Consider the following 24368-nt stretch of genomic DNA (forward strand, 5'->3'; position numbering starts at 1 on the left):
TCAGAACACGCCACAGTAGGGAGAGGCGCGTGCTACGGGACAGTCCTTTCCAGAGAAGGGCTGTTGCTTGGGCCATTCAAAACTAGGTCCAAGTAAATGCTGCCCTAGGATCAATCCAAGGTGAGGGGGGTGGAGAGCAATGACGTCTCGAGCCGAAAAAGGTCTGGCTTTTATTTTATTCTGGAAAATAGTTTCTGCACCTTAAAGTTTGCTTTCGCAGAATGATGTTTGGACATAAAAACAGCATCGCTCCCTCCCTCCCTCCCCCCCCCCAGCCCCCCACTCAAAATTCCTTCCTCCCCTTCCCCTGGGAATGGCTTCAAGACTGGTCCAGGCATGTGGTTCTACCTCTCACCACCTCCCTCCACGGGGAAGGGGGCAGCAGGCAGAGAGGGTAATCGTGGACTAATCCCAACCCCCGTGGTAGAGTGAGCAACCACTATGGGAAAGGAAACTGGTTTCAATCAACCTCCTTGAACAAAGGGTGGGCTCCAACTCCCCCTCAGTGCAGACCCCGCTCCATCCGAGGCCGAACAGAGCAGCTGGCTTCCCAGGCACCCTCAGTGTTTGGGGTAGGGGAGAGAGGATGGGATCCTCTCCAAGAGGGTAAGAGCACCACAGGTGGTCATATCTACTCCTCTCTTGAAAACCCACAGAGGAAAAACTCCCTCCACCAGAACCTCACACTGCTTCGGCCAGGAACAGGGAGGGCTCCCAAGGAGAGCTCCATCAGCCACAATGTAGTCGGGCTTCGTTTCGCTGGATCGTCTTCCTCACCTTGAAGCCAACCAGAGTCTAAGGCCTCTTAGCAGCATGGGGCAGAAAGCCCTACCTTGGAGCCACATGTGGTGAGGGCGGCACAGCCCAGAGCAAACGGAACAGGGTTGGACTTCTGCCACAGGCAGGGTGTGATGGAAGAGCCTGCCCAGCTCCCAATTCCTGCCCAGGAGAATGGCAGGGATCGAATCCAACCCAACCTGGATGGCTCCTCAAAGAGCTGTCTGGATCCCACTGAAGTTCCTGCCTACAAATGGCCCTCCCTCTCCCAGAGATTCTTCCTTCAGATAGATTCCTCCCCTCCTTGGGCCAGGATGGGGGGAAAGTTACACACACACTGAAGCACCCTTACTCTGAGGAAGCCTCCAGTGCTCTGGATATTGCTTTCCAGAGCTGGGAGGGAAGGGGCACTTCGGAGACCCTTTAACTCACTCTTGGAACAACCATCTCCTCCTTGGCTGTTGACATGGGAGCTCCTCTCTGCCTGACCTCACCAACGGGGACTGGATCGCAGGGAAGCTTCTGCTCCCACTCATCCTTGGACAAACTTGCCCTAGGGCACCAAGCAATTTCATGGGTGATGTAGAATGCCAATGGGCAGTTTGGATTCCCTCCTCCCCTGGCTCACCTCCCAGACTGGGGAAGATAAGGGGATTTAAAACAAAAACAGAATACAGCAAAATAATACAGTGGGGGAAAAGTTACCCTTTGGTGTGGTCTACATTTTGGCCAAATAAGATCTGAACTGTAACTCTCCCGCCCCAAACTGGCCCTTGAATAGCTCAGCAGCACCTCTTAAGAGACTGGAGAGGGGGTCTACCCCCATAGATAAGGCAGGGCTCATTGTCAGAGAGCCCCTTCTCTTGTGTCCCACCACCCCTGTGGTTTTCCTCCATGGTGATATCTCATGTCTCTCCCCATTGCTACATCAACTATGTAGCAGGGGAATTATGACCACCATGACCATGGCAGCAGGGGAATCAGCCACCATCCAGCAGGGACTGAGCCAACTTTGAATCAAACTTCAACCCGGGAAAAGATGGAGGCTCCCACTGAGGATTAAGGCAGGCCGCAAGCTCGGGTCTCTCCCTTCCTCACCAGGGAGAGTAACACAAGCCGGATTGCAGAGCCCCGGCTCCGTAACAAACTTCCTCCGCGCACAGTGTAGAAAAGAAGCAATGAAGGACAAAGAGAAGGGACCGCTGTGGTGGAATGCCCACTGGAAGCAGAGGAATGTTGTGGGGACGTAATGTTGCTGGATAGAGAGAAGCCAGGACAACTCCTCACACTTCCCAGACCCAGAGGGCTGCTCGGAGACCACCGAGCAGGTCAAAGGGCGAGAAAGTTCTGATACTCGAGCCTTGCTAGAGATGGTCCCATGGAGACACCAAAAAGGTCATCATGGACATAAAGATCCCTGCCCCTGCCCAACTCCCCTACAGCTAATGATGGGCTCTTGAGGACCATCAAGGGCACCCCGTCATCTCCAACGCTCCCTCCCAGCTATAGCCAGAGGTGACCCCTGCCCCCTCCCACTCTGCCCCCAACTAAGGATGGAGAGGTGGGAACTGCCAAAGATCCTAAGCAGGTCCTGGCACCTCCATTAGTCCCTCCCAGGCTGACGTGGTCACCATCCTCTCTCCGTTCTTCCCCCGCAGCTCACAGAGGCTGGGAAAGTAGCCACTGATCGGTCAGTTCGGTTCAGCATTGGCTCTGACCCCACTCACCCACCATGGAGAAATCACCAGTGACACGGTAGAGGGGAGATCACAATGTCAGAAAGGGGATAGGCACTGGGGGGGATGGAGGGAAAGGGCAGTGAGGAAACCTCAGCATGCCCCATCCCAGTTCCCTGCCCCCCACATTGGGGCATCACAATAATCCAGCCCCCCAACCCCAGTATTAAGTGCGCGCGCGCACACACACACACACACACACACACACACACACACACACACACCCCGCCCCTCCCCCGAATGCACTCGAATGCCACTCAGAAAACAAAAATACAAGGTCTGAGTCCCCACCCCACAGACACACACCCCGCCCACCTGCTCCATGATCTTTATGGGTCCAACATGCTCAAGGGTCAATGTCCAGGGAGAGACGGTGCTAACTCCAACTGGGGTCATAGCCCGTCCAATCAGAAGGGGGTGCCAGGTAGACCCGCCGGCCACGGTAGAGAAAGCTGACGATGCCGCGGTAGCCGGCGCGGGGCACCCCCGACTTGAGATCATCCATAACACCCAGGGCCTTGGCGAAGACCTTGAAGGAGTCGCGGCTGCTGTACTGCACGCGGACGGTGCCCAGTTCCCGGCGCTGGTTGCCCTGCAGCTCCTCCACCCGCAGCTCAGGGGCACCGTAGACCTTGGGCAGGAATGAGCGCTCATACTCCTCCTTCTTGAGGTAGGAGAGGTCCAGCTGGGTGAAAGGCACGAAGCGGTCGTTGAGCTTGATGAACTTCAGGTATTGGTCGAAGAACTGCCCATGGCTCACGCCCTTGCGGCCAAAGGTCATGGTGCGGGAGACCTCGGGCCTAATGCAGGAGCGGCTGCGCCGCTGCTCCGGCTGCCTCATCCAGTCGTCCCAGAAGGCCCTGGGCCACTTGGGCTCCAGCTCGTCCCACAGCTCTGACAGCAGAAGCCAACCCAGGCCGGGGAAGAAGTCCGTACGGTAGAGCAACTCCGGCTGGCCAGCCTCCACCATCTGCTCCTTGCCGTTATCATTCCAGGCCGAGATGCACCAGAGGCTGGGGTCGGCCAGCAGGAGTGGGAAGGCTGCCTGGAAGTACTCGAAGAAATCTGGAGCCACTTCCAGGTCGTCCTCTACCACAATGGCCGCCTGGTACTGGAAGGTGCGGAAAACCTGGCTCAGGGCCCAGCGGTAATGCCGGGCGATCTTGTAGTAGCCCTGGAACTTGCGGTGGTCCGTGGGCACCGAGATATCGCTCAGGTCCGGCTGCTTGATGTGCATCACTGCCTCACCATAGGAGGCGATGACCCGCGCCGTCTCCTCGTGCCCGCAGTCCTGGCTCACAATGATGGGGAAGCGCTCCCGGGACGGCCGGTAGTGCAGCAGCTTGTCGAGGCACCGGCGCACCGTGCTGCGGTCACAGGCAATCACCACCACAGGCAGGACCGCATCTGGGGAGGCCCGGGGCCGGTGCGGGATGGCCTCCGTGGCGGGCAAAGCCCCAGCATTGGAGGCGGCAGCGGGTGGTGGGAGCCGACCCGCCTGCTCTACCTTCTTCCTCTTCTTGCTCCAGAGGGCACTGTACCGGTGGATCTGCCGCAGCAGGTCCTTCTGGTGCTCCAGCTCCAGCTCAGCGTCCTGGGCCAGCCGGATGACCTCCTCGGTCAAGTGGCTATGGTCATCGAAGGCCGGGGGCCGGGACCACAGGAAGAAAAGGAGCAGGGCGTTCCAGGCCACAAACAGCACCACGCCCCAGAGGACCAGGCTGCTCTTCTTCAGCATCCTTCACAGGCAGAGGCCCCCCCGCTCGCTTGCGCTCTCGATCCCTCAGGCGTCACTCCATAGCCATGGACCTGTGGGGGCAGAAAGGGGGACAAGGAGTCAGTGAAGTACTAGGGAATCTCAGCAATGGGTCACCATTGCTGCTGGTCAAGCCCCACCTGGGACCCAGGGCTGGATTACTCCCTGCAGACTATCCTCCAGGCCTCCAGCCAGTAAGGACAGAGGAGCAGCTCCAGCAGCTGCCCATCAGGTTCAGCACCACTTGGGGAGTGTCCCCTACAGCCTCTTCCCAGTGACATGGAGACGCCCCATCAGGGCCCAGCCCCTAGTGAGATGGAGACGCCCCATCAGGGCCCAGCCCCTACAGCCTATTCTCCAGGGCTCTATCCATTCCTGGTTTTAGAGTCCCCAGCAAAGGGGCCCCCAGCCCAACCCTCAGGGAAATGATTCCCCATCTGGATACATCTTCCCCGCGGGACTTTCACTGACGTTTACTCTACATGGCCCCATTCTTCAGGTCACCCCATTCCTCCCAGGGATGCCCTCGGGCCCCTCTCTCCCCTCGTTCGGCATCAGCCCCATCAACTACCTACACCAAAGATCTTCCCTGCCCCTTGATTATCCTTTAGCTGAGCTAACTCATGATCGGCTCAGCTGTCTGGGGGGGCAGAGGCCAACGCCCTCCCTGCATGTCCTGACTCCAGGAATAGGTTCTCCTCCAGGGCAGGGATGGGGGGCCTTAGGCCAAGCAGCAGAAATGCCCCCTCCCAGATTGGGTGGAGTGGGGGAGTCACATGGAGGGGAGGGACTGGGAACCCCAGGTGTGAGCAGTAAGGATAATCCTCCCCCCTTGTCTGGGGAGGAGGGTCCATTGGGAGGGGAAGCTGAGTATACTGGCTGATAAAGCCTGACACTAGATCGGAGCTCCCCTCTCCTCCCCGCCCAGTGGCTGGTGTGCAGAGATGCCCTGGCAGGCCCCTCCCTCCCCCAAGAGCTGCTGCACGAACCTCAGCTTGGACCCTGCTGGTCCCACGGGCGGTAGCTGTGCACAGCGCTGGCTTAAGCCCGTAATCCCATCCTTGCTTAGTGGCTGCATCAGGAGCCTCATTAATCCCCTCCGGCGAGAGCCCAGCCCTATATTTAACACGGCGGCAAGCGTGTGTGTAATTGCAGGCAGGGCTCAGCCATGTTCACATACCCCCAGGCTGGTGCAAACCCAAGTGGGGAGGACGCCAGGGACGGCGACCGTAAGGCCCTCGAGTCCCCATCTCAACTCCCTGCTCCAGGGCCGTTTTGGCAGCATGTGGCTATACTACTGTTTGGGTATGCAGCCATCCCTCTCCTCTGGGGTGGGGCGGGGCAGTTTAGCAGACGTGCAGCAACGCCGCACACGGACTGTTCACCCCAGTGCCGAAATGCAGCCACCTCTGGGGTGGGGCAGTCATTTAACAGCTGCCCAGCAACAGGTTGGGACAGGAAGTGAAGGAGAATCCCGTTGCTCAGAATGAGAGCAAGGAGGAAAACACATTATCCCCATTAAATTTTGCATCTGGAATGAACTCTGGGGCCAGGGCTGACTGCGAGGGGACAGCGCCCCCACCCCATTCCCTGCAGCACAGCATCCCCAGCACTGCACTGCGGCCAGCACTGACTTGCACCTCCACCCAGCTCCTTGCAGCCCAGTGACCCCTAGTGCCGCATTGGGATCAGCACTGACTCAGAGGGATCAGCACCATCTGTTGAGCCACATCCCCAGGGAGGTGGGGGGGGGGAATATTTCCTCAGAGGTCTCCCACCCAAACAAGCACCTCAGCCCAACCCTGCACTGCTTGACTCCTAGCCCGGGGCGCAAGGGCAAGACACACAAGGCTTGTTTGACCAGCCAAGCTCACTGATCAGTATTGACTTGGGATGGCAGTCGCAAGCCTGGAAAGTCAGGCAGCTGTGATCTGGGGCCAGCTGGAAGGCGGGCCCTGGGGGCTGGGGAGGAAGAACCAGGGTGTCCATCTGTGTCTGCTCAGCAGGACTCTGGCAGAGATTCACACCACTGCCGCTTAAGCCTGTCCATCATTTGGATTCACTGGAGCACACACCTTGGGTCCTTGGGGAGGGGTGGACCAGGCCAGCTGGTGTCCATGCTGAGCCCCACAGAATCCCAGTGGTTTAACGGATTGGGGGGCTGAAGCATAGGGTGAGGTCAGCTGGGTACATTTCGGGGGGGGGGGGGGGGTTGAAGAACAGAAAATCCCAGGCTCCACCCAGTCCTGGTTTGAAGCATCTCCAGCCCTGGGGTCTGATCTAGCACAGGGATGAGGTTCATGGAGAAGACACTAGGATGGATGGGCCCCACTGAGGATTTCAGTGGGGGGCAAGAGGGCCCATGGGCCCCACTGAGGATTTCAGTGGGGGGCAAGAGGGCCCATGGGCCCCACTGAGGATTTCAGTGGGGGGCAAGAGGGCCCATGGGCCCCACTGAGGATTTCAGTGGGGGGCAAGAGGGCCCACTGGTCTGATGGGCGGCCTCACACTCGAGAGGCCTGCTCCAGCACATCAGATGTCCCCACGTCCCTCTCAGACAAGCTAACCGTTGTTCTAAAGCAACGTCTGGGCTCAGAGACGCGAGCTGGAGCAGCAAGTTGCATTTTTTCCACCTGGCTCGCCAGGGCACGGAGGATTGAGCCGGCGTGTTTGGGAGCTGCTGACAGCGCAGAGAAAAGTCTTTCTAAATGCTCCGGGATCTTTCAGACAGCCCAGCAGCTTGGGCTCCTTCCCTGGACGGTTAAGCCCAGGATGTTGCAGGGCAGTAAGGGAAGTGGGGAAAGCAGATCTGTGGAAGGGCGAGAAAACCAGCCTCCCCTTACTCTGCACGCTACTGCTCCCAGCGTGTCTCACAGACAGAGCTGATGAGTTTTGGGACAGCCCGAAACTTCTCCTCCCATCAGGCCAGCACAGGTGCAGGAGAGAGCAAGCGGGGCGCTATTCTGGCTCCTAGCTAGCAGCAGGGAGCGGAGGGCTAAATCCCACCCCCAGGGAACGCAGGAGGCGGAAGCAGAAGGGGGACAAGGTCCTTGTACACTGGGCCCTTCGGTTGCTAATGTGCCAGCCATGGAGTTAAAGAGCCCAACTACGCACACAGCCTCTCCACAGGAGGTGGATGATCCAGGCCAAGCAGCCCCTAGTGACAGGGAGCATGTGCCAGGCTAGGGACAGCAGCACAGCGCCCCCTAGGGCGGGCCCAGAGGGTGGCGGATGCATCCCAGGTTAGGCACAGCGCCCCCTAGTGCCAGAATGAGGGAGGTACTCGGACCCAATGAGAGCGGACAGCACAGCGCGCCCTATGGCCTGGCTAAGGGGATGGATCATGTTCCAGGTTAGGCAGAATAGCTCCCCACCCCACCCCACCCCAGAGGCAACACAGCACCCTCTACGGTCAGGCTGAGGAGGAATGGCCCCTCTAAAGCCAGAGTGAGAGGGGACAGAGCCTGGTTAGGGTGGACATCTCAGAGCCCAACCTCTTCCCCCCAGGTTGCTGAGGAAAAAACCAGGGCAGCTCCCCCACGGCAGCAGCAGAGTGCCCCCTCTGGTCAGGCTGTGGGGCAAAGGAGCCGGCTATGCAAGGCTGGCCCCAGGTCTTGTCACCCAACCCCAGGCCCGGTTAATGGCTTTGCGGGGATTGAGGCTCGTTTGTTAAAGAGCTAAAAAGTCATGTCAGGAATTTGGCAACAAGTGGAAAAACCTCAGCAGAACGGCCCACGGCTCGGGGATTGGGTTAGGAGCAGAGCCAGGGGAAGGGAGAGCTGTGCATTGTGGGTACCCGTCCTGACTTCTCGGTCACTCCCACTGTGATTTCACAACCTCAAGAGGCAGCGATGGGCCTCTCGGCCAAGGCCCTGCTTGGCTTAACCTTTTAACCACTTCTCTGGCTACAGGAGACATCCCACTGGCAGCTCCACACGAGGCTGAGCCCATCCCACTCTGCCACCCCCCGTGCCAACACTGGCGCAGCCAGAGATCCTACCTGTCTGCAGCCAGTCCCATCTACTCCAGCCACCTACCACTCTGTTTACATTTGAGAGCTGGGACGTAGGTAGCTTGTGGTCAACACAGGGGCCGCTCTCCGCCAGGGCAAGGGAGAGATAACCCCAGAGCTCAGAGAAGTCTTCTCCAGCCACCCAGCAGCAGCAGATCCCCTGCCCGGTAGGTCCAATCTCCTCCACTTCTTGTGACCTCTCACCCAGCTCACCACAATCAAATGCTTACCTGGCTAGGGAAGCCAGTTTCAAAGCACTTATCAAGAGGTGACTTAAGAGGCTTAAGGGCTGTGACCAAACGAGTCTGACCACAGGCCAGAGGCAATAGGTTGAAGAGGCGGCTGATATGCAGATGGCTGGGTTGGCTGTCTTTCTCCTCCTCCACCCCACTGTCTGGCTCCCGCCCTCTCTTTCAGTGCAGGCCTCTTGTGTGAAGAGCCCTGCCAGCCATCTCAGAGCATGCCAGCTTTTACAAGCCACAGAGAAGAATCAGATCAGTTGCCCACTGAAATGCAGCTGCCTCTGGGGAGGAACACAGCTGCAATAGGACACCATTCTCTAGCTTAGGACATGAGGGGAAGGGAAACCAGCAGAGTGGTGGGCTGCAAGGGGGCACAGTTTCAGAATCAAGGAACACCTCCCCCCAGCTGGGATTTGGCCAGGGCTCTGGGATTTAGGCTCCAACTCCAGAGGAAAGCACCAGGGGATATGTGGCAATCCTGGAAGGCTGGAGTCTCAGTTCTAAGTGTCAGTGGAAGCCAAGGTGTTTGAGAAGGGCAGCCCCAGGACAGGAAAACCTCATTGGTTTTCTTGTGGGTTCTCTCACTTCCCCTCCAGCTGCCTCCACTGTTCAACAAGTGCCACATCTGGGAGTCCCCCAGGCTGGAGGGAGTAAAGCCAGAGAGCAACAGCCAATCCTGCTATTCCCCGTCTTCACTAATGCCAAAAGCCCTCCCTAAATTCCCTCCCCATTTGTCTCATAATGCCAGAAACCTTCCCCTCCTGTTACCAACTTCCAATCACTTATCCTTCCAGGTCCCGAACCCTGCTCACGGCGGGCAAGAGCAAGCACTGGGTCAGGAGACGTAACCTGGAGCCAGGGTGGATGGAGGGAAACAAGGAGGGGTCTCAGCACAGGGTGCAGGGATGGGTGTGTCTCTGGCATCATCTCCTCCCCACCCAGCACTCAAAGGGTTAAGGGGGTAATGCATCCTCAAGGGTGGGCTGCCAACACTGGCAGCCCACACCGCTTGGGAAGGGCTTGTTGAAATCAAAGCCACATTGACTGACTAGTCCTGGGTCAAAACAACACATATTCCCCCATTGCAGTTTATGCAAATCAAGTGCAGAAAAGGGAGTGGGTGACTGAGGCAAAACAGGTCCAACCTTGCAGGATCCAGGCTTTGCCATGAGGCCTCTGAGATAGCTGATGGTCATGATCTCCTGCTGTCTGGACCCAGCGGGTGTCTCGTCTTACCCTTAGACTGCAGCTGTTTGAGGCAGGGGCTGCCCTTCTGTTCTGTCTGTACAGTGCCTGTAGTGCACAACAGGGGCCTGGACTCTTAGACGATACAAATTAATAACCGGTGTGTTGTGGCAGGGCGTGGAGACGCCCACAGAGCTCGGGGCCCGCTTGTGCTAGGGGCTGTGCGTACAGAGCAAGACGGTCCCTGCCCCAAGGAACAAAGGAAGGATTATCTCATCATTTTACAGATGGGGAACTGAGGCACAGTGACTTGTCCACAGTCACACGGGGAGCTTGTGGCAGAGCTGGGAACTGCACCCAGGCCGGTTTCTTGACATCTCCCTTCTGGAGCATTCCCCTTTGTCCGACACCCCAGATTCCTCAAATCCTCCAGATCTACAGGGTTCAACCTTCCACCCCATACTAGGCTAGGCTACTGACAAGTAATTTCCCCACAAGACAGAGCAACCCCCACATCCATACTGGGATAAGGACAGAGTTTGCCCACCCAGCTTGTAACAAATTTTAAGAAGCAAGAACAGAGCTTCAAACTAGATCGGAAACCAGCCCCACCCAGAAACCAACTCCCCTAGAAACCAGCCCCCAAGCTAGATCAGAAACCTGATGAGCTGGGAAAAAGCCAGAGGAACTACAGAGACTCCGGCCTTTTGAGGGATCTTGCATTGCCGCTGGTGCTGCTTCCTTCAACTGGTAGCGCTAGTATAGTCAGCATTAACCCTGATAAGGAGCCCTCTTCTTCCTTGGCCAGAAGGGTCCATTCTGATCATCTCATCTGACTTCCCGCATAACACAAATTTCACCCAGCGATTGACACCCCTCAAACACTAGTGGATTCAGATAATACCTCCCCACTGCTTTAGCTTCCCCAGACACTCGGTACAAAACAGCCACTTATAACACGGCAGCAACCGACTCAGAATATAACACTGCCCGTATGTGCAGTAGCCTTGGGACTCAGTACAGCTACCGTGTTGGGCATCTTACAGAACCAGACAGACTCAGGAACGCTGTTTGAACGGTGCACCACAACATAACACAAATCCACGGATCCACCATATTGTCACCGGGGCCTCCAGACACAGCTGCCTTGCTGGGCTGCTTTCCAGAGACTAGAAACATTTTCCTCACACTGTCCAACCCTCCTGGGATGGGAACGAAACACCGGCCAAGGAGACAGGAGGGAAAACTAACACTAAATATTCCTTCTTCCTGGAAAGCATATTGGAGATATAATAATTCTGTCCCACACCCTCCCACCTTCTTTATTTAGACTGAAAAGTCCCCAGGGCAGAGACTGTCTCTCTGTGTGCGTGCGCGCACAGTGCCTGGCACAATGGGGCCCTGATTTCAGCTGGGGCTCTAGGGAACATTGTAATATAGTCAATAAGTACCACCCTAGACATGATCACAATCACACAGAAGCAGCCGTGGTCTCACTCACCTGATCACAGATTACATACAGCTTATAGAAGGTCATGAGTGCTTTAGATCCCTCTAAAAAGTTTCTTTGTTCCCCTTCCCTGGAAAGGGCAAAAGTTTTAGCCATAAAAAGTTCCCCTCCTTCCAGAGTAGCCGATACCTCACCATCACCGCGAGCTCTCGGACAGGGGTTCTGCTTTCTCCCACACTCCTTGTCTCTCTGGATAACAATGCAGGCGGGTTTCTGGGTTCCAGATGATGTGTCGATTTCACACTCACCGTCCCCCCCCCCCCGTCCTCAGCTGAATGTCAGACCTGGCTTCAAGGCTGCAGCTCAGGAGACAGTCTCCCCTCTGTCTGTGCACATGTCCAGCTCGAGGACCCCACTTGTTATAGATTCTGGCTCTGACCCCTCTCGAGCTAGCCCCCACCTCTTGCCTCTCTCTGTATCAGTCGCTGTTCAACAAGGCAAGCGACCCAAGTCCAGCATTATGAACTCACCTCTCTAATCGCTTCTCTCTCTCTCTGCTGGTATCTGATTTCCAGCCGCAGGAAGGGGTGGGATGGGGGGAGAAACAGCAGACAGATCCGCTCTGGGCAAAGGTACAGAGCAGAGGGGACAGCAACATACCGAGCCGTGTCCTGTTGAAGTTTTAACGCACGGCAGTTTCAGCACAGTTCTCGCTGGCTCAGCTGGTTTCACTCCCCTCAGCGGTACCAGGAAACGTGGCCCTCCCATGTAGGCTAAGAGAGGAGGAAGGAAGGCAGGGTCAGAGGTTGCTATGGGGCGGCCCTCTCGATCAGGAAGTCAGGGCCCCCCCTCCCAAGTCTGAAAGGGAAGGAGAGTTTAACCCTCACACACCCAGACCTGGGAGAAAGGTGAACAGGAGAATCAAAGGCTTACAGGATCTTTGTGGATAAGGGACAGGAAGAGAGAGGTGAAGGGGGCCGGATCCTGATCTCTGATGTTGTCCCTGGGTAAATCAGGAGCGACCCCACTTCCATCAATGGAATCCAGGCCGGATCCTGCTCTCAGTGACCCCAGCCTGACTTGAGAGCAGCAGGGGAACTCCACATTTACACAGCAAGGTAACAAAGCAGAATCTGGCCCAGAGCCTAGCGGGGGGAGGGTGAGAAATTGGAGAGTGGGTCACAGGCCAAGGATCAAACTTTGTTGATGAAGCTTTGGGAGCCGGCCCTTTCCTGCAGCTGATTAGCCTGAACACCAGACAGCCCCACTGAGTTAATCTCTAATGCCACATTTGCTTGCTTATAGAGGAGAGTTAACCATTAACTGTTCCCTCGGCAGCTGCTCCCCTTAGAAACAGAGATGGGGGGGTTCAGGAGGTAAACGGAGCCAATCAAATCTGACCCCAGGTTGGGGAACAGGGGGGAAACGGGGTCTTTCTCCTCTAGGGGCCACCAGCTCTGATCCAAGTCCAGGGCGAAGGACAGGTTCAATGGGGGTTGCAGAAGGGGACCTTTCCCCTTTTGGGGGAGCCAGCCCCAGCTTGGAGGGCAAATGGCTGGCTCGAGGTGGGAGGGGGGCAGGAAATGGGCTTTACAAGAAATTAAATAGAATATTCCCCACCCCACCTCAGCCTTTGAAAGCAGCCAGGAATTCAAGCTGCTGTGTCCTCACCTCACCCACCCCAGGAGTCTGGAGGAATTACAGCGCGGGGTTCAGACACCAGCCAGGGATCTCAGCAGCCATTTGTGCAGTGCCCACAACCCCGGGCCTTCCCAGGCCAAGACGGATGCCCTCTCATTACAGTACAAGGGAAAAAACCAGGGGGAGACAGTTACAGTCACAAAAAGGGGGAGATGGATAGAGGGAACTGCTGCATCAACACCCTTCTTGATCTCACACACACATGCTCCCTGTAGGTAATTGGAGGTGTATCTGCCCCATTTTTTTTTATAGCTGTTCCACCTCAGAGTGGAGATTTCAAGCAAACAGGGCCAGGCCAGGCCAGCATTTGGATGGGAGATCTAGGGGCTGCAGAGGGCACCTAGAGAGGTGGGGGTGGGGTCTCAGTAGGGACCGCCCCTCCCCTCTTGGACAGCGCCATCCGCAGAGACCCAGTGTGGTGCAGCAATGGGGCTCTCTCTTTTCACATGAGATGGTGCAAACAGGCCCTGATCACTTGTGATCGTTCGCCAACAGCACCCAACAATTAAGCCGTTTCCTCCAGCGCCCCAACTGAATCTCAACTCTGGCTGCCTCTCTAAAGCTCCCCTTACTAGTTCAACTGGGGATTTCACTTCCTGTCCTCTTGTTTTGCTCATGTGTGGCTGGCTACACAGCAGCAGCTGCTACGCCAGTGATTCTCAAACTTTTGTACTGGTGACCCCTTTCACAAAGCAAGCCTCTGAGTGTGACCCCCTTATGAATTAAAAACACTTTTATATATTTAACGCCATAATAAATGCTCGAGGCAAAGCGGGGTTTGGGATGGAAGTTGACAGCTCGCAATCCCCCAGTAATAATCTCATGACCACCTAAGGGGTCCCAACCCCCAGTTTGAGAACCCCTATGCTACACCTAGTCCACAGGTGGCTGCGTTTCAGTGCAGATGGAGCAATCCCTGTGCCATCTTGCTGTGTGGTTGCTATGGTCTGGTGTGGGGCATTGGAATGCTACAGGAGCAGGGTGAAAAAGGGAAATTGGGGAGAGAGAGACACAAGCCCTTATCGTTTGGATCAGCAGGCCTGATCCCACCAACACAGCGGATGAAAAAGCAAGTCGGATTCCACTCTGCCCTAAGCATTGGCGTCAGGACTAGCTCAAGACACGGATGAAGCGGTACGGACACCCTCCACCCGCTATATGGGTTGCCGTCTCTCTCCTCCACTGGAGCTCTCTCGGGGTTTATGCCACAGCTCTTCGCTTCCCAGCATGTACCCGTGAAGAGGGGGATGCGTGAAACGAGCTGGAGGTTCTCAGTCCAATTCCTCACTGGAAGCGGGTTCCGTTCACAGCCACTAGCCCCTGGGTTGGGGTAACCCTGGCAGGCGGAGCCGGGCTCTCTACCCCCTCTTGTGGCAGGCCCACATAGAGGTTTAGGACACCGCTGTTGCTTCCATGCTCAGGCAGAAGAGGTTCATGCTTTCAGGGTCTCTCTTCACTGCAATTAGCCCAGGCTCCTACCCAGGAGCTGCCCCATCCCCCCTCCCAACACCCTCTCAGCTGAACGTGGTGGTGCTAACGGGGCCTGGCTGGGGGTGTGGGTTAGTGCTTAGAATCCATTTCCACTCAGCCTGATGACTTTGCAGTGAGGACACAGGCTAAACTATTCGAGTGCCGACAGTCCTCCAATGCTTTCCCACAATTCCCCTGTGCGCCCAGAAGGGCAGACAAGTACTCCCACAATTCACGGGGAAGGAATCAGAGCGGTAACCCGGGTAGGTCTTTATTGTGGGGCTGCTCACACCCGGTTATTGACCCCCTGAATTACCTCTGCAGTGAACACGGACACAGGACTGGTTCGACCTCCACCCAGTAGCTTGCTGGCAGCCTCTAGCCCTTGGCCTCCCTGACCACCCTTATCCACCTCCAGTGGGGGGCACCTATAGAGCAAACCCCATTGGGATGGTGGTTTGTGCATGGGGACCTAGTCCGCTGCAGGGAGGGCTCAGAGTCCTGCCGTCTACAGATTTAGTTCACTTCCAAAGGTAGATCAGAGCCAGACGCAAACACAGGGAGACGTGAGGAACAGCCTGTCCCCCCTTCCTCTGCTGCCTGCTCTCTAATGGGAACCAGCTGGCAGCCATCACGGAGCAGTAGAGGGTGGCAGGGGGTTCTCTGTGAAAGGGGGAGGGGTGCAGGGGGTGCCCAGGAGGCAAACAGGAAACCAGCCAGCACAGCAGATCCCAGGATAAGGGGAAGGTGTCTCCTGTGCGCCAATCAGGTCAGCAACGCAAAGGGATGGGGCGGGGTTCCGGGAAGGGAAAGACATTGCAAGGGCCAGCAATAACATTCAGGGTGCTAAGTGCATTGGGTCGGGTCACTAAGGGTTAAAACCAAGGCCAGTTGCTCCTGCATCTCCCCCAGCCCCCACAATAACTTAGCAACCCATCCAGACCACTTACATGCTGATCCCCCACCCTCAGCCCCCCACTTCTAGCATAGGAGAGGCCAGTTTAGGGGATCAGCACCCCTGGATCTGCTGCCAGCTCTGGGTGGGGAGTCTAGCGGTCAGAGCAGGACACAGGACTCCGGGGTTCTAGTCCCAGTTCTGGAAAGGGAGTTGGGTCTAGTGGTTAGAGCAGAGGGCTGGGAGTCAGGCCGCCCAGGCTGTATTTGTGGCTCTGCCATTCATGCACTGGAATCCTGGACCGGTCACTTCTCAAATCTGTGCCTCAGTTTCCCCATCTAATAAAATCATTAAGTACTCCTGGAGGAAGGGGAGTGGTGACACTCAAGAACACAGATGGGCAGGAGTTGCCCAGCCCAGCATCTCCCAATTAAGTTAAGGGGAAGCCTCAACAGCTGGCATAAGATATTAACGCCCCAGTGGTTGACAGTGACAGACACAGGGTCCCCACAGGAGGGATGGGATGTCACTGCACCCCAGCCCTGCACACATGACAGGCTGGAGGCCTGAACTTCTGCCGGCCTCTCCTCTCCATTACGTTTGTCCGAATCTAGGTCAGTCCCTAATGAGAATAATCTTCTGGGCAAGACAAACACAATCAGGAGCCCAGCTTCTGATCTTACACCAGGGTAGGGCTAATCCTGGTGGAGGGCAGTGAAAACAACTCCACTCACACACACTTCAAGCATGCAGATGGCCCTGATCGGTTCCAGCTGGGTCCCGCCTGTTGCCAAACTGCAGCCAATACTCACAGAGAGAAGGGGAAGAATCGTGGGGATTGGCTAACTCAGGGAACAGGATACGGGGCATTGCCCCTCTGAGGTCCCAGCTCCAATCCGGCCCCAGGGTTGGCTCAGGGAGGCAGGGATGGGATACAGGGCCTTTCCTCTCTAGAGGATGTTGGCTCTGATCCAGCCCCAAGGCAGGGGGAATGGCTGACTCAAGCATCTGGGGCCTGGGACATGGGACCCTTCTCCACTAGGGGGCACTAGCTGTGATACAATTCCAAACCAAGGTAGGGCAGGACTGGCTGGCTCAGAGGTCCTCCCCCTAGGGCGTGCCAGTTCCAATCTAGCCACAGATCAGCAGTAACAAAGTCATTTTCATCCAGTCTACCCTGTGTGAAGTGAATTGGTGGGTCTCAATCTAATTCAGAGCAGACAGGGGTCCATCGCATACGAAATGGGGAGAGGTGGTCAGAGGCAAATGGCTTACGAAGATTCAACACCCTCATCTGCCTCTAAAAGGGCACTGAGGTCTGGCATATTGGCAGGGGCAAGGCTCAGAGAGGCCAGGGCAATCCAGGGAGAGAAATCTCTTCTGTGGCTGCCCAGGGGAACCCGATAACCAAGCACCTTCCCTGCCGCCCGCTGTCTGTCTTCCTGAGGAGCCCAGTGACAGAGATACACCCCCAGCCCAGGTCAGTGGGGAGACAAGGGATCCAGCAGCAAAAGCATCTCCCAAGAGGTTGGTAGATCCTATCTTCTGACCAGTGTATGTGAGAGGCTGGAATCCCCCTCATGCAACCTTGGGACCTAGCCACAGAAGACCATATTACAGCCTAACCAGGCACACATCTGGGTTTGGCAGGGAATTGTCTGGCTCTGTACTGGTGCATCCTGGGAAAATCCAGCCAGCTATCCCACAGTGCTTCAGCCCCGCATGGAGTGATGCACTCTTGGATGTGATACAGAGCGCGGAGGAAGGAGAACCAGCCTACCTGGTTATGCCAGCAGCATCGGGGTGTGAACTGGTCTACACACCCAAGTAAGAGTGGCCAGCTGATCACATCAAGATAGACAGGTGCCAGCCTATGTCAAGTTTCCTGCCAGGGCTGCTAACCAAGGATCAGCCACATGGCATGCAGACAAAAGCCACTTCCAGAGCTGATTATGTCACTAATCGGTTTCAAACAAGAAAAGAGATGCGGGTGAGTTTGCCATCAGCTCAGCCCCCCAATCTCAGGAGCCGGGGAAGGGCAGCTGCTGTCTGGCCCCTAGTGATGATAGTACTGTGTAATCAGACAGAGCAATCAGACATAATAAGCACCTATCACACTTTTCATCCCTTGATCTCAAAGCACTTTACTAAGGCAGGCACATTGCACTACCATGCATTGTATGGAGGGGGAAACCGAGGCACAGAGATTCAGTGACTTGGCCACAGTCACATAGGGAGACTGACAGGTTTAGGAACATAGGTCTAAATGCCAAATCCCGACTCCTGCCCCTCACACTAGCCACTAGACCCCACTCCCCTCCCAGAACCCACTGCTCTAACACACTAGCTTCTCTCACCCACGCCACCTCTGAAATGCAGCCATCTCTAGTTTAGAGAGCAGCACCATCACTGGGTTGGGGGCTGAGAACATCTCCAATTCTGGAGTAACCCAGCCTTGGGCTCTCCCACACACAATTCTACTGATACCCCTCAATCCTGATTGCAGCTCCCTGCTATCCCAGCCGTTGGCTGCCCTCCCCGCAGCTCTGCCACAAAAAACGAGTTTCCACTACAATTGCACATAGGACCAGGAACTGCAGACTGGCCGTGCATCTCACATCAACCCTGCCCTGGCTTCCCATCCATGTCAAGATCCAATTCAGATTCACCCCCCCCCCCCCGAGTACAGCACCACAATGGATTTGGACTGGAGAGGGTAGCCCAGTGCTGGAATAGCGGGGGGAGGGGGGGGGCTGAGTGTCAGGATTGAGAGGCCCCAGTAGAGCTGTGTGTGTGAGGGGAGCCAGAGCTAGACCACCCGGGGGGGGGGGGGAAGGAGAGTACCAGCAAATCTAGTCTCTTTACTCCCTTCGGCTAGCATCCATCTCCTCCTTGCCCTTTCCCACGATCGCCCCACTGAGGACACAAGAACCTTCCCCTCTACAGTTCCCATCATCTGGGAGAGCCTCCCCCACCCCATCTCACTGCCTCCATTTATTATCCAACCTCAGCTGAAAGTGTCTCCCTTTTAAACAACAGATGGAGGGATATGAACTCACTCAAGCCTTTTGAGATAATAATTTAAGCTAATTGTCCTTGTTGAGGTCGTGATATGCTAAGTGTGTTTAGCGTCTAGCTGCCAAAGTGTTCAGAGAGCACAAGAAATATCCCAGTTGAGAGCAATCAAGTCCATTACACCGAACATCGTAAAAGAGCCAGTGTGGTTAAGGCTGTGGGCTGGGACTCCAGAGACATGGGTTCAATTCTCAGTTCTGCCACTGACTCTCCGAGCTTGGGCAAGGCCCGTCATCTTGCCAAGCCTCAGTTTCCCCAATAAGCCTCTCGAGCGCTCACGCTCATGCTCTGTGTATGTGCAGAACCCAGCACAATGGGCCCTCCAGGCACTACCCTACTAGAAATAAACATACTTGTGTTTATGTAGGACCCATCACCCTAAAGGACAGAGCTGGCTCAGCAGCTATATCGGGCTCAGTAGCGAGAGAACCCAAAGTACTGTAACTGATACACAAAACATTTCACCCAGTGATGAAGTGCAGCCACCTCTGGGGTGTGGCATGGCAGCTCTTTAACAGCTCACAACAACACAAACAATAATTGTTAGTAGTAGTAATTTCTATTACCATAGTATCTAGGAGCCTCAGTCACGGATCAGGACCCCAGTGTGCTATGGGGCTGAACAAACACAGAACAAAAATACAGGAAGTGGAAAAGAATCCTATAATTGGTTGAAACTGTGGAGAGGCTGGATTTTCAGGGAGGCACAAAAGAATCACCTGAGTTACAAACAGTCTAGACCTGCCCCTTCTTTAAAATGAAATTCAACCAACTTGTTTTTCCCTCACCGGTTAACTTTATGCTGTCTGATCTGTCCACATCCTTTTGTAAGACACCTTAGGTAGCTGCCTCAGTATGTCTACACTGCAATCGCAGGGTGTGATTGCAGCTCACGTAGATGTACTTGGGCTCGCTTCAGTTTAGCTACACTCAGGTACCAGAGCTATAAAGCATTGGCAGCACTGACTATACAAGCCCATCTGGAACCCTGGGTAATCACTTGTGAAGTTAGCCCATGCTGCTGCAGCTATATCACTCCAGAACCTGAATTAGTTAGAGCAAGGCTCGCTCAAGTCTGTCCACTCCACACCCTATGACTCCAGTGTGGACAAACCCTTACTAATGTGCTGGGAACACTACTGCTTATGTCAGTGTCAACTCTGAAGAAATGCATTGATGTAAATGAAAACAGGTCCCTCAGTTCAAAACACACCATATCAGGGCACAGCAACTTCATTTTCAGTTGCTCTGAGCATCTTCAGGCCCTGTTAAAGCTTGGGGCCCCAGAGCCAGATAGAGGGGGGGATGCGGGGCAGGGATTGAGCATAGAATAGAGATGAACCCAAGAGCAAAGGCAATATCTAGGTGCTGGCCAACAAGCACTGCACAGAAAAGTGCTGTCACTCTCTCGCTGAAGATGGGTTGGGTTCAAGTTTGCATTCCAGAACAAACAAAAAAACATGTCTTGTTTTTTTCTGGTATTGGGAAGAGCTAGGAATGTGTATACCGCAGCGTCCTATCAACTGTAAAACACCCATCAGTCCCCAGCCTGCCTGCCAATGATCATTGTCTCAGAACCAACAAAAGGATGGTAAGCAGGACTAGTACCAGAGCTCTGGAGCCCACAACCGCTGCTCATTACAAACACTCCAGCAGGGTCAAATTCAATCCAGCCCTATGTCACTGAGGGGCTGGCTCAGAGAATGGGATTACAGGGATTTTTACTTCCAAGAGACCCCAGGTCGAAGAGGATTGGAAGGCTCAGGGAATGGGATATGGGGCCTTCTGAACTTGGGTAAGTCACTTCCCAGCATCCAACCCCCCTCTATCACCTCAATGGGACCATCACTAAGGGAACAGAAGCATCTGTTCCACTGTCACATGCCAGCCAGCACCAGATGCTCCAAAGGCAACATATAGACATGGTGATTCCATGGCAGGAAGGAAGTTTGTTGGTAACCCCAGCTATTGATCGTCTTACACCTCGAACCCCAGCAGGGACCATCACTGTTGTAGCCCTAGCCCAGAGACGCTATATGTATACACCGAAGAGTCCCAGCCTTTTAGCTTACCAAGCTATAGGCCTCATGCTGAACTACCTCAAAATCCGGCGCCAATGAGTTCCACCGATTAACCATCCAATTTGATTTCTTTACCTCCAACATGCATTCTCTTTTCCCTGGCACTTCCTCTGCAGGATGGACTCAAGGAAGAAGAAAACCATCTTCCAGTAGGCAACAGAAACAAGAGGACAATGGAAAGAACAGCAGGAAAACCTAGCTTCTCCACCAATTTTGAAAGGCACATCATAAATAATCTCACCTGATTGGTGTCGGCTCAGTGTTGCTGGTGGACTCCTAGCCGCTGGTTCTCTCCTGGGGGAGGGGGGTCTCTGGGCTCCCCCCTCCCCCTTTCAGGACCTCACTCGAGGACTCAATGCAGGAGGAACAGCAGGAAAGAGCCTCTCCACCTCCTGAATGGGCCACGCAGTTCCCCCTATCCCGGTTCAAAACTAATAAACACACTCCAAGCTTCCCCCACTGAAAGGAGCGGGCAAGTTCTGTACTGGTCTCTCCAATCCTTGAGATGACTCCCCGTCTCTCCTCAAGTGTCCTTCAAGACTCCTAGGAAATCAAGCCATTACAGGCCCTCAGGTCTCTGGGGGAGGAGGGTGTCAGCATACACAGGAGTCTGGTTTTCACCGCTCCCAATCAGCGCTGCTGCAGATAGCCCACAGGTTGCGTTGCCTCATTGCTGTTACAGTCCAACGGCTCTCTGCTCATCCGTGTCTCCCGGTGAGCTCTCACGCCCCAGGAACAAGTTGGCACACCACCAGTTTCAGGGACAAACCAAAGCCCTGGCGTCCCATCTCCTAAAGTCCACCAGATCCCAGCCAGCTAGTCTCATATGCAGGAGGTGGGTACGGCGTGCCATCCTCGTCTCCTTTCAATTCCCCCTTGGCTCTGTGTAACAGACACACAGCTGTATTAGACACTGGCTTCCACCCCCGCTCTTTAGTATTAATGCCAACAGGATCAGTTTCCATACTGCCTTTATTCCCCCACTCCTCAGGACGGGTAACAGAGGATGAGTACTACTGAGCCCTGCTTTCCTAGTTCTGCCCCCTCACACAAAAACCTGCTTCTAAGGACAAGGTTAGTTTCCTGCTCTGTAATCCCAATGTTAACAGCATCCATCACACTCCCAGGGCCCTACAACCCTATTACAGTCACATCAACCTCCTCCTCTCCTGGAATATAGCCACCTATTATCCCATGCACACTCTGCTCCTATGGATAGCTCCATTTCCTCTCTTGTGGTATATCCACTCAATAATGCCTCCCCAACTGTGCCTCAATCATGTCTTCTCAATATCTTCACTTCCTCTCTTGTGATGTTTGCCCAATATGCCCCTCCCCAAAGGTCCCCCACACACTGCTCCCATGATATGCTGCCTCCACCTACCCTCCTATACTATATCTGACCAATGTCCCCCGCTCTCCTCCCATCCACCCAATACACCGCTTGCCCACTGTTCCTGTGGGATTTCCATGTGGTCTCACCTCCTGTACATGCCCCATGGTACATTCACTCTGCCCTGTCCACCCTGCAGAATCTTTTGCCTCACTCTGCTCCCAAAGGACATTCACCCCAACAACCCCTCCAATCCCATGGGACAGTCACCCTAATACAGAGCTCCAGCCCGATGGCACCTTCGCCCCATTGGAAACCTCTCTCTTTCCTCCACATTAGCAGTATATTTATTCATCCTTGATTTCCCCAGTCCATCTGCACCCGGGGGGGCAGGGGCACAGCTGCCTCTCTTTTCCCTCCTAGGACAGTCTCCTCAGATTACCCCTCTGCACAGCTCCTAGACTCCTTTCCAGCTCTGCGCCCTCTGCCCAGAATAGGGGGGAGGGGCAGTTCCTTCCCCCCCCCACCTGAAGATATATGGGGCCAGCTCCTCCCCCACCTCCTGAGGATATGGGGGCAGCTCCTTCTCCCCCCCCCTCACCTGGACATATGGGGGGCAGCTCCTTCCCCCCCCACCTGGACATATGCGGGGCAGCTCCTTACTCCTCCTCGCCTAGAGATATGGGGGGGACAGGAGGCTCCTGCCTCCTGTCTCCCACCCCCCCGTCCCGTCCCGTCCCCACTAACCCAGAGCCGCCTCAGCAACAGCAGCATCAGCCACCAGGTTCCAGCCACTTCCGCCTGCCAGCGCCGGAAGCGAACCCATAGCAACCGCTGGGCCCGCCCCCACGTTTTAGGCTGACCACGCCCCGTTCCTTTCCCCTCGCGCGGCCGGAAGTCCGGCCCCTTTCCGAATTGTCCTCGGGCCGCGCCCCCAGTAAGAAACTCCGCCCCCCCTCCTCTCTAATAGCTCATTGCAGCCCGCTGGAACGCTGGACACGCCCACATGCGGAACTCCGCCCCCTCCGCCCACCCTCACGGGCTCGATCCTGGCGGCGCGGCAGGATCTGGGTTTCCTGCGGAGCAAACCATTCGGTTCCACCAGGAATGGACGCGCCCAACTCCCCATTGAGAGAGGGGTCTGGAACAGTCCAATCCCACATGGGAGGGGTGAATACTCCTGCAGGAGGAGGAGGAGGATTCCACTTCCCCTCTTGCAGCGCGGTTACAATCCTTCCCCCGCCGTGCCTATCATGTTGGTGTGGCCGGGAGGGGGAAGTGCTGAGAGTTGGTTTATTCCCTTCCGATTCCCCTATACTGGGGGCAGTGGTACAGCCCGAGGGAGGGGAGGTGAAGAGAACCTTTTCTGTTGGGCAGTGAGATCGGGAGGGAGAAACCAAACTAGGCCCTGGCGGGGGTGTAGGGGGAGTGTTGGAATGTACCATATAACCTCACTGCGAACCTTAGGGGCTGGATAATGGTTCCTCCCCATTTCTCCTTCCCAGCTCCCACGGCCCCGAACCTACTTCCTGGCCCCGCCCCGGCCTCTACCCCTCCTTCCCCCGCCCCTGCTTCCTGGCCTTCTCTCCCTCTACCCCGCCTTGATCGCGCCCACTTGACCTCTCCCCCTGCTTCCTGGCCCCGCCCCATGCTTTTAGCTCCTCCCCATTGGCTCCTCCCCCATTATTCCCAAACCCCTGGATCTGCCACAGATGCTCCTGCCCTACTGGAGTGTAATTCAACACCTGGCCTATATCCATGCCTGCACCCGTGTGCACACATGGCCACATGTCCGCGGAGGTATGTGGCATCAGTTGGGAGCCAAATCAAACCTCCCCCCAATTATACACTGGGCTTGGAAGGATTAGGTTTTGATCAGTAAAAATGTCGAGTTCACCGTGCACACACACAGCCCCACAAAAAACATTTCCACATCAGTAATAATCAGCATTAACAGCTGGGCAACCCAAGTAAAAGGCTGCATGAGAATTTATTTGAGTTTGATGTACGGGTATTTCCATTGTATATTTAGACAGGCGATGGGGCTGATGTGTTTTAACGCTGATAAAGCTTTAACTTTTTTGAATCTCAACGCCTATTAACTCATTAATTATTGTCTGACCCCCTTGTTGCTGATCCTGCTTAAGTCCCGCAACTGCAACGATTTAAATGGATCGAATTAAAAAAATGCTTAAAAATAAACATCGAAACATCGAAAAAATAAAACTTGTATTCTGCCAAGTCTCGTTATACACCTGTTAAACTGAAGCGATATTCGCAAAAAAGAAAAGGAGGACTTGTGGCACCTTAGAGACTAACAAATTTATTTGAGCATAAGCTTTCATGAGCTGCAGCTCACTTCATCCGATGCATGAAGCGATATTGACAATCTCCCCAGCTGCCCCTAGAGGCTCTGCAAGTGCCTCGTGTCGCTGTCTTACTCAGTCTGCCTGCCCATGTATGTTTTTATTTTATAGTCATCATGGTTTTATTACAGTCATTATTTTATTATCATTCATTGCTTTATAATTAATTACATACAAACACATTTTTTTTTTGCCTAGAGCCAGGGATCAACCCTGACTCCCATTCTTCCCTCTGCTCTGACCCAGTAGACTCCCTTCCCTTCCCAGATCTCAGAACAGAAGACAGGAG

The 24368-nt window shown here is 55.1% G+C and overlaps 1 protein-coding gene and 1 pseudogene across 14 annotated transcripts; both read right to left on the reverse strand.

The window, feature by feature from the left end:
- Positions 1–24368, reverse strand: part of LOC119842653 — a 1040433-nt pseudogene that overhangs the window by 201406 nt on the left and 814659 nt on the right.
- Positions 818–22793, reverse strand: MGAT1 (alpha-1,3-mannosyl-glycoprotein 2-beta-N-acetylglucosaminyltransferase). Of its 14 annotated transcripts, XM_043496890.1 has the most exons (5): positions 21863–21881; positions 20622–21262; positions 11689–11931; positions 11210–11288; positions 818–4322 (listed from the first exon to the last, which is right to left on the reverse strand). In XM_043496890.1, exon 5 carries the CDS (start codon positions 4249–4251, stop codon positions 2890–2892), a length of 1362 nt encoding a protein of 453 aa, XP_043352825.1. In that variant the 5' UTR covers positions 4252–4322; positions 11210–11288; positions 11689–11931; positions 20622–21262; positions 21863–21881; the 3' UTR covers positions 818–2889. The 14 variants fall into 14 exon arrangements, with proteins under 14 accessions (XP_043352825.1, XP_038228504.1, XP_038228499.1 ...); XM_038372576.2 differs by lacking the exons at positions 11210–11288; positions 21863–21881 and adding an exon at positions 22461–22793 and having other exon boundaries at positions 11819–11931; XM_038372571.2 differs by lacking the exons at positions 11210–11288; positions 21863–21881 and adding an exon at positions 22461–22649.

This window comes from Dermochelys coriacea, chromosome 14 (genome assembly GCF_009764565.3).
Source record: "Dermochelys coriacea isolate rDerCor1 chromosome 14, rDerCor1.pri.v4, whole genome shotgun sequence".
NCBI classification, from domain to species: domain Eukaryota; kingdom Metazoa; phylum Chordata; order Testudines; family Dermochelyidae; genus Dermochelys; species Dermochelys coriacea.